The sequence below is a fragment of the Rana temporaria genome, chromosome 3, assembly GCF_905171775.1.
Source record: "Rana temporaria chromosome 3, aRanTem1.1, whole genome shotgun sequence".
NCBI lineage: Eukaryota > Metazoa > Chordata > Amphibia > Anura > Ranidae > Rana > Rana temporaria.
Genome location: NC_053491.1, coordinates 358,688,918 through 358,702,250, shown reverse-complemented (window position 1 = coordinate 358,702,250; position 13,333 = coordinate 358,688,918). Strand labels below are relative to the sequence as shown.

Sequence of the window (13,333 nt, the reverse complement as noted above, 5' to 3'; positions counted from 1 at the left end):
CAATCTGAATCTACATTCTTAAAATGGTATTAAACCCTAAACCAAAAATGTATTATATTGCAACTTACCAATCTTTAGATGGGTTTTCTTTTATGTTGGCCTTTTCCCCCCTCTTTTCTTTATCTAGTCTGGCCAGTAACACATCTACTGTATTATAGTGCCCCCGCAATCTGGATGAAGGAGCACATGGGGCACATCTGAACAGCACCATTGTCAGTTTGGGGGAGGGGAATGTTATATGTACTAGCATATTTAGATTGAAGCTGAGCTCCAGCTAACATTTTTTTTCTTCCCTTTTGGGATAAAAGTTTTACATGAATAAAAGCTGATTATTTTAAGAACCCTTGTCAGTGGTTCAGTTCAGTGCTTAGTCATAGCTATGACCAAGCACTGAACCCTAGTGCGAAACGCGTCAGCTATATACCCCACTGCTTGCTGTGTTCTGTAGTGCTTCTTTCCTTTTATCATTAATCGTCTACTTCTAAGGTTTTTCTGGAGTGCGGCTGTCCATATCTCCTCTTCAAGTTTTGCTTCTTGCATTGCCGGCACCCATTTGGTTCTGAGAGGACAACGATTGCACAGTGCACTCACCTGGAGCCGCAGTTTTCCCCTTCCCATTACACTTTATACAGAACTTACTGCACTCTGTCCATGACAGCTTTTTATAGAGAAATAAGCAGGACAACTTCACATTATGAAAGGTGCAAAGAAGGAAAGAGAACATCTCAAGGTTGCTGTGCAAATCAAATGTTATAGGTGGGCAGCAACAGATCTACGGAAAGAGATCTGCCCAGTGGAGTTTCCAAGAGAGATCAGCAGCTGACCAAACTACCGTATATCATGTTTTCTTGTTTATGTCCTGTAGTCTTCTATACAGTCTCTATGAAATATAAACGGCCTTCCCCATTCTAAAGAGAAGCACTATAATGACAGTAACATTTAAGTGAAAGGCAGAGATGATGCAGGACAAGGTTCCTCTCTCACCGGCTGCATGGTGCCTCCAGCGATGATGATAGAACGACACTCCTTTAGGACCTCAGCAAAATGCACAGCAGGGTTTAGCATGAGAAATTTCAGGCTGCTCTGTGCCACAGTACCTGCAGAGACAAACGCATTTTCCATCACCTAAAGTTATTCTGTTTACATACCTGCCATCAGACAAAAAGGATCCATTCTGTAAAACCTACCAGTAGCACAAGATTTCCCACTGACAGCAAAATTAAGCCATTAACCTTTTTTTTTTGGATAGAATGCGGAAGGGTTACAACCCCTGTCAACACTTCACTACTGGTCCATATAGGACACGTTTTGCTTACTTCCTATTTGATAGGTTTCAGGAAAAACAGGAAGTTCATCTATCTCTGTTTATTTGATGGGTATCAGGCAGAACAGAAAGTGAGAGAATTCTCCCCTCTTCTTATTTGATGGGCATCAGACAGAGGAGAGAATTCCCTCGCTTTCTGTTCTATCTGATGGGTACAGTATTAGGCAGAATAGAAAGTGACGAACAATCTCCCTCTCTACCTGTCTATGTGATGAATACCAAGAAGAATAGGAACTAGGGAAATGTTTCCTTCTACCTGTCTATTTGTGGCCATCATCTGGATAAGTACCCAGGGTGCATACAAGAAGCTGAAGGGCAAGACCACAAACTGGTAATAAAGGGGCCCAAATAAAATGTTAAAAAGTTGTTGGCTATTCAATGTGGTGACTCATTCTATGATTAGCCCTGACTAGTGACATGCTAATTGAGTCAGGGCCTGGAAGACATTTCATTGTCCTTGTGTAAAGGTGTTGTAACGGACAGGTGTTAATCCAGGTCTGCTCCCAGAACTCTAATTATGCACGCTAAATACTGTTTATGTGTGATAACACTGTCTAAAGCCTAGTAATGCTCAGAGGTGTGAATAGGTGTCAAGCTGTATGCGGAGACGGAACGTCTGCCTAGGGAACTCAGTGTGTGATGGGGTTTTGTTTGTTATGCTGTTAATGAAGGAATGTGCAGTGATTAGACATGATAATTATAGGCCGGCGCCGACCAGTCTAGAATGGTTAGTAATTAGCCTTAGTGTGTGGGTGGGGAGTTGATTGTTCCTTTAATGCCTTGTACTGTATATAAGACTGAAAGAAACCATTAAAGTTGGTCATTACATTTGAAACCAGAAGCACAGAGCTGTGTGTCTCCTGTCTGGGGGGAATTCTTATGGATCGGGTCCTGTTGGTTGGAGTGTCGATAAGCTGTCGTGGATGGGATGGAAGGTCGTAAACGGTGGTGTCCGTTACAATCATCTTTTCATGTCAACAGAAGTCAGAAAGTCCCCTTGGAAAAGGGCACCAGTAATAGATTTAACTAGGTCCAATGTGGAATTTCTAGACCCGAATGAAGACATTGAGAGCTTTGAGATCCAGAATGGGCTAAATGCCTTCTTTAAGCTTGGGAACATTCAGCAGATTATAGCAAAACCCCTGAATCCATTCTACAACATAAACTGGGGCAATGAAACCTCAAAGTGTTTGTTTACCCCAGTATTCCCGATATGCCTTTGCTGTACCATGTAATTGTATGACAAAATGTATACGGTTCTCATTTTGCTTCCTTTGTGTGAAATCCCTGGTGTTCCTGCCAGTCGCCCGGACCACACTATGTAGGAGAACACACAGTGGTTAGTTCTCTAGGCGTGCTGGGAACCCCAGCTGCTTTCCTCCAATGATTAGACTTGTCCTAACACGCCTCCCCTGCACAGCCTTTCACTGGGAAGATCAGTGTGCTGCTTCTCCTCCCCCTAGCTCTTATGCAGCTGAGAACAGAGGGAATGTAATCACTTATAAAAAAGGGGGGTAAGGTATTTATAGGTGTTATTTTTTTGTATCTATACACAAACGTTTGCTTTTCATTTCAATTTTAAACTGAATGGGTTGTTTTGCAAGGTGACTGTTTACAATCACTTTAATCCAGAAGATGCAAGGGGGTCTGATGAAGATCTGCTAATCAGTGCGGTGACACAGGAAGGTTGGAACTCCAGTTTTCAGCCTTGGGATACAAACTCCTGCACCCAGTTGTCAGGAATGCAAGCTGTACAAGCATCTGGAAAGGTTAACATATACAGTACAGACCAAAAGTTTGGACACACCTTCTCATTCAAAGAGTTTTCTTTATTTTCATGACTATGAAAATTGTAGATTCACACTGAAGGCTTCAAAACTATGAATTAACACATGTGGAATTATACATAACAAAAAAGTGTGAAACAACTGAAAATAGATTTCATATTCTAGGTTCTTCAAAGTGGCCACCTTTTGCAGCAGACACATCTTTAGAACTGTTAAGAGGAGACTGTGTGAATCAGGCCTTCATGGTAGAATATCTGCTAGGAAACCACTGCTAAAGAAAGGCAACAAGCAGAAGAGACTTGTTTGGGCTAAAGAACACAAGGAATAGACATTAGACCAGTGGAAATCTGTGCTTTGGTCTGATGAGTCCAAACTTGAGATCTTTGGTTCCAACCCCCGTGTCTTTGTGCGACGCAGAAAAGGTGAACGGGTGGACTCTACATGCCTGGTTCCCACCGTGAAGCATGGAGGAGGAGGTGTGATGGTGTGGGGGTGCTTTGCTGGTGACACTGTTGGGGATTTCATCAAAATTGAAGGCATACTGAACCAGCATGGCTACCACAGCATCTTGCAGCGGCATGCTATTCCATCCGGTTTGCGTTTAGTTGGACCATCATTTATTTTTCAACAGGACAATGACCCCAAACACACCTCCAGGCTGTGTAAGGGCTATTTGACCAAGAAGGAGAGTGATGGGGTGCTGCGCCAGGTGACTACCTCTTGAAACTCATCAAGAGAATGCCAAGAGTGTGCCAAGCAGTAATCAAAGCAAAAGGTGGCTACTATGAAGAACCTAGAATATGAAATATATTTTCAGTTGTTTCACACTTTTTTGTTATGTATAATTCCACATGTGTTACTTCATAGTTTTGATGCCTTCAGTGTGAATCTACAATTTTCATAGTCATGAAAATAAAGAAAACTCTTTGAATGAGAAGGTGTGTCCAAACTTTTGGTCTGTACTGTATCTCCTGACTCTGGAAAGTGGGGGCTCACCTAATATAGAGGAAGGCTTGTCTGGGGACTCAGCCCCTGTGTCTAGACATGTTGCAAATGTGTGGCGGTAAGGAATGGTATGAAGCATGGCCTCAAATACTCATAAAATCTGGACAGCAGGCAAGAGTCAGATAGGTGGAGGTAACCAAGGTGGGTAGCAGGAACTAATCAAAGTTCCATGTTGCCCTTGCAAGCAGAAGCAATAGCCAGGGGATGCTTCATCCATGTTGTATGGTGGGAAAGAGCACGCAATGTGCACCCTTGACAGGCCGTCCAGTATCATTAGCATCAAGTGACACAAGATTGACCCCTTCTGCAGTTAAACTGCCAGTGACCGGGAAAAATTGCACCTAGGACCCAAGTAAATGAGGCAACTTCCTGCATTCAGCATTACTGGCCAACTCATTAAGTAACATGAGATGGATGGAATAATCCCCCCCTTGTTGGGACACTATTCTGACAGCGCCTACCGCTGCTGTTAGAATACACTAATCAGTAGCTACAGCAGACAAAAGTTTTCTAGTGTGTCTGTTCTACAGAAGTCTAAAAATGTACTTCTGTCAAACAAGTGGGGGCCACACACAGCTCCCAATTCAGCCAGTCTCTGCTGAACTGGCTGAATTTCAATCTATCTTTGTCCAGCTTTAGTCTTCAGAGACAGAGCAAGGTTGAGGGAATGCAAATAGCTCTGGACCTGTCTGGATGTAGTCTGAAAAGCACCACACAGAGAATCCAGTGTCTGAAGGTCACTTCTGAGCATCCCCTGCAATGTCTAGTCCAGTGGGGTTCTGGTATAGAACTGTAAAATCAAGTAGAGGAAAAGCCGATCCTGATTGCTGCTTATAGAGAACAGCTCAGCAGTGATTTAGTAGCATTTTTGATTGAAGAGAATAAAAGTATCTAGCAAAAAAGGTCAGACTTTTCTCAACAGATTTAGAGACAGTACTCTAAATGCCAGACTGAAGATGACTGGGCCAGATAGCAGCAATCACAGAGGCAAAGATCCAGCAGCGATGTAGTGAAGAGTCTTGATTGAAGAAAAAAAAAAATCAAAGCATGCAAAAAAAAAAAAAAAAACATTTCAAAATTACTTAGGGCCAGATTCACGTATATGTGGGCGCATCTTTGTGCGGGTGTAGCGTATCCTATTTACGCTACGCCGCCGCAACTTAGACAGGCAAGTGCAGTATTCACAAAGCACTTGCTCCGTAAGTTGCTGCGGCGTAGCGTAAATGGGCCGGCGTAAGCCCGCGTAATTCAAAGTAGGCTGGTAGGGGGCGTGTTGTATGGAAATTAATCGTGACCCCACGTAAATGACGCGCCTAACGAACGGCGCATGCGCGCACATTCTCAGTATCACGTCGAATTTTCTCCCTAAGTTACGCCGGCTCAATGCTTAGTCGACGTGAACGTAACCTACGCCCATTCCCATTCACGTATGACTTACGCAAACTACGTAAAATACGACGCTGTTCCGACGTCCATACCTTAACATGACTTACCCCTGCTTTATGAGGGGTAAAGTTACGCCTTACGTAAACAGCGTATATTAATACGCTGGGCGCAAGTACGTTCGTGAATCGGCGTATCTAGCTCATTTGCAAATTCGACGCGGAAATATACGGAAGTGCCCCTAGCGGCCAGCGTAAATAGGCACCTAAGATACGATGGCGTAAGAGATTTACGTCAGTCGTATCTTAGACAAATTCTGGCGTATCTGATTCTTTGAATCAGGCGCCGAGATACGACGCCTCACATTCAGACTTACGACGGCGTACATGGCGATACGCCGTCGTAAGTCCTTTGTGAATCTGGCCCTTACTGTTTTACACAGCAGAGATGAAAGGCATCTGCCCTCCTATGAGATTTGCAAAAAAACGAAGGCATGCTGGTAGTAGGAGCGGCTATCCTTGGCTGGCCTGCTGTTCTTTTAATTACCGGTGTCTAATGCTCCTGTCCAGTCTACTTTCTTGTCAAGACTCTGGTGCATTGACAATTTCTATACATCTGTTAAGAACTACAATTCCTTCTACAATTCATTTTAAAAGCAACATCAGTCACCTCCGAGCTGTGATTTACAGATTTCGTCAGATTGTAGTCTGTCAAATTAAAATGACGTACACAAAGTCCCATAGTATCCTAATATCTGCAGTTTGAGATACAACACTAGGTAGCGCTGCAAAGAAATTGTGATAAAAGGGCTACTGGTATAGATAGAAATGGTAAAACAGCAGGTAGTTTGGATGCCCTGGTGTTACACTTGTCCGAGGGTTTGGTCAGTTTCTTTGGAAAACCTCTTTAAAAGGTAATATAAAGGCAGGATGTACCTTGCAGCTGTATTATAACTCGCCCATCTTGGTTAGCATTAGTTAGTGCAGACAGCAAGCCTTCAATCTGCATGAGTGGAGACGCAATACGAGGCTGTCCGATCTCACTGCGCTCATCTAGGATTTCTGCAGCTGGCATGAATACACAAAGATAAAATAAATCAATTTAAATCAACATTTAATTGTAATTATACCACCTACATTATAGTAACTGGTGTATGGTACATTGTAGCTCAGGTGCCTGTCCAGGCCAAATGCAAAGATCAAAATTTTGTATGAACCCCAACAACCAGATTTCAAAGTTCAAGAGTTTACAGTGGTGAGGCCAGTAGCAAATCACTGCATGGTCATTGGCCTAATGTTAAAGAAGAAGACGACGTCACAGCACAGAAGAAGAAGAAGAAGAAGAAGACGTTCAGCGCTGAAGGAGAAGGCACCGGACAGCGGGAGGAAGAACCGGGGTGCGCCGAGTCAACAGCGCAGAGCGGCGAACATAGAAGAAGACCCCCAGAGAGCGGAGAAGACCCCCCGGATAGCGGAAGAAGAAGCACACCACCCCCCGCCGAAGAAGTCGGAGGAAACCCGCCGGGGGGGGGGGGGGCGCTTTTATAAAAGCGAACCCCCCCCCCCGGCGGTGGAAGAGAACCAGACGGCGGCGAAGAAGAGCGCCCCCCACCCGAAGACGTCAAAGAAGAAGCCCCCCCTGGTGAAAGAGCTAATAAAGAAGACAGGGGGGGCCTCCGGAGCAGACTAATAAATTATTTTAAAAACCCTTGTGTCGTGTTTATTAACTTTAACTTTTTGCCTCAAGGTGAATGGGTAGGGGTACGATGTACCCCATATCCATTCACTTAGGGTGGGGGGCCGGTATCTGGGGGCCCCCTTATTAAAGGGGACTCCCAGATTCCGATAAGCCTCCCGCCCGCATACCCCGACAACCAACGGCCAGGGTTGTCGGGAAGGGGCCCTGTCCTCATCAACATGGGGACAGGGTGCTCTGGGGTGGGGGGGCCGCAGTGCGCCCCCCCTGCCCCAGAGCACCCAACCCCCCCATGTTGAGGGCATGCAGCCCGGTACGGCTCAGGAGGGGGGGGGGGCGCTCGCTCGTCCCCACTCCTTTCCTGGCCGGCCGGGTAGCGTGCTTTGGATACGGGTCTGGTATGGATTGTAGGGGGACCCCCTACGCCGTTTTTTCGGCGTAGGGGGGGTCTCCTTACAACCCATACCAGACCTAAGGGCCCGGTATGCTCCTGAGGGGGGAACCCATGCCGGATTTTTATTTAAAATCCGGCGGGGACTTAGCGGAACTTAGCGCAGACGGATGCTAACGGACGTTAGCGGATGCTCATCCGCTAACGGACGTTAACCCATAGGGAAGCATTGCGGTCCGTTAACGGATGTCCAAAAAACGGACGAACGGAACGGACGTGTGAAAGAGCCCTAAAGGTATGTGCCAGTAACTCTCAGTGACTACTGCTTATTAATCTTGCCTAAAATTATAGTCAGCCACAGGCCCTACAACTCACCTCCAGCCTGGCCCTTCTGGTTAAGGTTTTGTAAAAACTGCTGAAAGCCACCTGGCTTTTGGTTTTCTTTGATGGGAATGCCAACTTCCAAGCCTTGAAATTTCTCCATGAAGCCAAACAACTGAATTGAAAAGAAAAGAACAAATGTTAGAAGAGAATATAGTAAAAATAGTGCAGATATTCATGCACTAATGCAGCACAATCACAACTTGCACTCTGCATATCATCCATGCAAATTACAAGTTAGGAGTGGCCGATACGCAAAAGTGACAGCAGTTGGCAGAACAAAATCAAGTAATGCTCAAAATTTCGATTATTGGGCCCTTCCTTTATTACAGATACAATGTGATTTGCATATTCAGGACAAACCAACAAACTTCATTAAATCCCCTTAACCCAAGCAGCACATTTTTATTTTTCTTCGCCCCCACTGGCAATCCAATCAATGCCAGAGATATCTGGTATTTCACTGCTTGGAGGAACATGCGGCTCACTCCACTTGACTGCTGGGCCTATTACCACTGTCGCACATGGAGTACATAGTACCAATATTTCACTCAGCAAGAAAGACAGAGGTCCAGATGCTGGATTGTGTTGAATAAATATCTACCCTTATATAGTTCTTGGGGGAGACAGACTATAGAGCCAAAAATATGTAGGGCCAGATTCACATACAAATAGACAGGCGCAGCGTATCAGAGATACACTACGCCGCCGTATCTTACCTGGCTTAAAGTCGAATCCAGAAAGAATTTGCGCCGTAAGTTACGGCGGCGTAGTGTATTTCTGGCGGCGGATTTCAAATTGGGCGGGTTGGGGGCGGGTTTCATTTAAATGAAGCGCGTCCCCGCGCCGAATTAACTGCGCATGCGTCGTCGCAAAATTTCCCGCCGTGCATTGCGCTAAATGACGTCGCTAGGACGTCATTTTTTTTAACTTAGACGTGACTTACGGCAAAAAAAATAAAAAATTTGACGCGGGAACGACGGCCATACTTTAACATGGCAAGTCTATCTATACGCCACAAAATAGCAGCTTTAACTATACGCTGGAAAAAGCCGACTAGAGACGACGTAAGAGAATGCGACGACCGCGCGTACGTTCGTGGATCGTCGGAAAAAGCTCATTTGCAAACCCGACGCGAACTCCACCCAGTGGACGCCAAAGTATTGCATCTGCGATCCGAAGGCGTACAAAGCCGTACGCCTGTCGGATCTTACCCAGATGCCGTCGTATCTTGGTTTGAGGATTCAAACTAAAGATACGACGCGGGAAATTTGAAAGTACGCCGGCGTATCAGTAGTACTTGCCCTGAACTCAACTCTACTGAACACCTTTGGGATGAATCAGAACGCCAACTGCGAGCCAGGTAAGTACCTGACCTCATAAATACACTTTTGACGATTGGCCATAGCTTCCCACAGACGTACTCCAGAAGAGTGCAAGGCTGTTACACCTGCTAAGGTGGGGGGGAGGGGGAGCAACTTAATTTGAAATGTCCAGGTTTTGGAACTGAATGCCCAGCAATCTCATATAGATATGATGGTCAGGTGTTCATAAGCTTTTGGTCATATAGCATAGAATGTTCTTGGAAAAGTTGTTTGGATGGGATTTTTTAGGCACCAAATGTAACAATATAATAAAAATAATGTTTAGCTTGCACAGTGCTGTACGGGTAAATGCTTTGGTTATGTTTCCTCCCCCTTTTCCACACAACTTTTATATTGGATAATTAAATTTTTTTATATACCATTTTTTCATCCTAGTGTGAAGTTTCAGTGGGTTGCTCTACTCTTATGGTAGGCACCATCACTTTCGGATCCTAAATTTTTTGCCAGTTTGGACTCAGTAATGACAGTCCGCATAATTTCCTTTTCCTCTTAACTTCAATGTAAGGGATTTTATCTGTTTTTTGAGTTGTATACATCACTTGCTCTGCTGTTCTTTGCATCCCTTGTATTTATTCATTAAAGCGGAGTTCCGGCCACAATTTCACTTTCTAAATATAAATACCCCTGTAATACACAAGCTTAATGTATTTTAGTAAAGTTAGTCTGTAAACTAAGGTCCGTTTTGTTAGGTTGTTACAGCATTTAGACACTTTATAAAATAGAAATTGACTGATGCCATCTTAAGTGTGGGCATCATGAAGCCAGACTGTATGACTTCCTGGATTTCAGCCTTGCAGATCTCGCACATGCTCAGTGCTGCACAAGCAGTGTCAGATCAGGTTTCAGCACCTGTGCTGTCCAAGTCACATGATTCTTTGAGACTGGGGAGTGCACAGACTCCTGAAAAAGTTACACCCACTACATTCCCAGGAGTCTGTGCGGTGTAGGTTAGGAAGCATTAAGCACCTAGGTGCAGGAAGTGGGAAGATTAACTATTCTGCCTAGCAACAACACTTTGAAGGCATCTAAAAAAAAAAAAAATTTTTCGTAAAGGACTAATGACATTTTTTTAAAACTACTGATGTAATGTTATATTTATGGGTGGAACTCCACTTTAAATGCTGTGTGGTGAACCTGGATGGGAAGTTCCAGTCTCATATGTGCTTGTTGCTAGTAGATTTAGGAAAATCTCTTTATTTTTATTTTTTTACCTTTTTATTTTGATGATTCTCGGTTTGCGATTCTTGTTCACATTGTAGAATTCAACATGTTGTTTGTTCCCCGATGAAGACTCTTTAGAGTTAAAACACATTGGGGCCTCCATGCTATAGATCAGGGGTCCTCAAACTACGGCCCGCGGGCCACATGCGGCCCGCGGAGGACTTTAATCCGGCCCGCCCGTCCCTGACAGGCAATGCCGGCCGGTTACACAGCAATCCTGCTGTGTCACGGAGATCTCCGTGAAACACAGCGTTAACAGTTCCGGCGCGCTGTGTTAAATGTCCCGCCCTCCTCCTCCTAGAAGACTAGCTTGTGTGATAGAGCCAGTGTGCTGTCTGTCACACAAGCTGGTCTAGGAGGAGGAGGAGGGCGGGACATTTAACACAGCGCGCCGGAACTGTTACAGTGGGGGAGCATCGTGACAGCCAGACTGACACAGCACAAAACAGTAAGGAGGCTGTGAAGTGCTTACAATGGGGGGGGGGGGGGCTGGCTTGCGATTGTGAGGGGAGCTAAAGTTTATTTTTAATGATGATGATGATGATGGGGGGTGGCTATATTGTGAGAGGAGCTAAAGATTATTTTATTGATGATGATGATGATGATGATGGTGGGGGGGGGGGGGGGGGTGGCTGGATTGTGAGGGGCGCTAAAGATTATTTTAATAAGGATGATGATGGTGGCTGGATTGTGAGGGGAGCTAAAGATTATTTTAATAATGATGATGATGGTGGGGGGTGGCTGGCTGGCTTGCGATTGTGAGGGGAGCTTAAGATTATTTTAATAATGATGATGATGATGGGGGTGGGGGGGCTGGCTTGCGATGGTGAGGGGAGCTAAAGATTTTTTAATGATGATGGTGGGGGCTGGCTTGCAATGGTGAGGGGAGCTGATGGGTTTTTAATGATGATGGTGGGGGGGGGGGGGGCCTGGCTTATGATGGTGAGGGGAGCGGATGATTTTTTAATGATGATGAAGGGGGGGGGGGGGCCTGGCTTACGATAATGATGGTGGTGGGGGGGGGGGGGTTTAAACCAGGGGTCCTCAAACTACGGCCCGCGTGAATTTTTAATGATGATGATGGTGGGGCTGATGATTTTGTAATGATGATGATGGTGGGGGGGGGGGGGGGGCTGATGATGGTGAGGTGGGCTGATGGTGATGTAATTAATGATGGTGATGATGGGGCTGATGATGTAATGATGATGATGGTGGGGGGGGGGGGCTGATGATGATGATGTAATGATGATTGGGGAGCTTGCAATGTTCTTGATCGGCTTGCAATTAATAATTGTGGGGGGGGGGGTTGCAATGAGGGGCTTACAATGATGATGGCGAGGGGGGGCTTGCAATGAGGGGATGATGGTGAGGTGGGGGGGCTTGCAATGATCATGATCGGTTTGCAATTAATGATTGTGAGGGGGGGGGCTTATAATGATGAAGGGGGAGGGTTGTATTTGTTCCCATTTTGTTTTTTTCACTTCAAAAACATATATGTGCAGTGTGCATAAGAAATTGTTCATAGTTTTTTTATAGTCCGGCCCTCTAACGGTCTGAGGGACAGTGAACCGGCCCCCTGTTTAAAAAGTTTGAGGACCCCTGCTATAGATCAACAACAGTTGTTGGTTTTCATGATTTTGTCATAGGACTACAATATCTAGTGGTCTGGTTTTAAGGATATGATATGATATGGTCTTGTTTTTTAACCATTTTGTAGCAATATATTGTAAATCTTAATTATAACACACACACACAGGCGTATAACACGCACCTTCATTTTAAGAGGGAAGTTTCAGAAAAAAAAAAAAACTTAAATTTTAAATAAAGAACTTTGAAGCAAAATAAGGGTCAGTGCCCATCAATGCAGCTTGATTAATGCCCATCTGCAGCCTCCCCATTGCCATGCATGCAGCCTGATCAATGCCCATCTCAAGGAGGGGGGCGGGATGAGTGCCGTCAGATTATAATTAGAATCTCCTGTTTACTCGGCGGCCTCTTTAATACAAAGTCCCGCCTCCTAGACCAGCTTCTATGATAGAACATTGGTCCAATGTCAGCCAAGGAGACAGGACTTCCTATTACAGAGGCCACTGAGTCAACAGGAGATTCTCGCTGTATGTAATCTGATGACGCTCGTCTCACCCCCCTCCCCGTTCTCTCTGAGGCAGCCCAAATTGCAGTATCAGCATATAACATGCACACACTATTTGCAACCGATTTGCAGGGTGAAAAAGTGAGTGTTATACGCAGGGCCGATCCTAAGGTCACATGCGCCTGGGTGCAGAAATATTTCTGGCACCCCTACAAGGGGGTGGTCACCTTACTAACTCCTCCCTCTTTACAAATGTTTCTAAGGCAACGATTCAAACACAGAGATGCTCCCCTAAGGAGTCATCGTTACCCTGGGATCCTCCCACGATCTCTTAACAATAAACAAAATACAGGAAGAGAAGCAGAGTACTCTAATTGGACCTAGAGTTAGGTCTCTCTAATGGACACAGAGAGGGCCTCTATTAGAGAGTCTGTTTAGAAAGAGCCCCCAGACATAATACAGGAGATGGTCAGAGACTTCTAACATGATACAGGAGATGGCCAGAGACTGCATACATGGTACAAGAGATCAATGCAGCCTCACCAGTGCCCATCAAATGCAACCTTACAGTGCCCACCAAATGCAGCCTATTAGTGCCCACCAAATGCAGCCTAACAGTGCCCACCAAATGCAGCCTAACAGTGCCCACCAAATGCAGCCTTATTAGTG

The 13,333-nt window shown here is 45.2% G+C and overlaps 1 protein-coding gene across 2 annotated transcripts in view; it reads right to left on the bottom strand.

Annotated features, from left to right (window-relative positions):
* DDX11 (DEAD/H-box helicase 11) overlaps positions 1–13,333 on the bottom strand; it is a 151,306-nt gene that overhangs the window by 34,853 nt on the left and 103,120 nt on the right. Inside the window, exons 16-18 of one of the 2 annotated variants that reach the window (XM_040345244.1) lie at positions 7,961–8,081; positions 6,435–6,566; positions 985–1,097 (exon numbers count right to left, since the gene is read on the bottom strand). In XM_040345244.1, coding sequence (XP_040201178.1) covers positions 985–1,097; positions 6,435–6,566; positions 7,961–8,081 — 366 coding nt within the window. The remainder of the gene's footprint in view (positions 1–984; positions 1,098–6,434; positions 6,567–7,960; positions 8,082–13,333) is intronic. The other variant, XM_040345245.1, reaches the window with a different exon arrangement.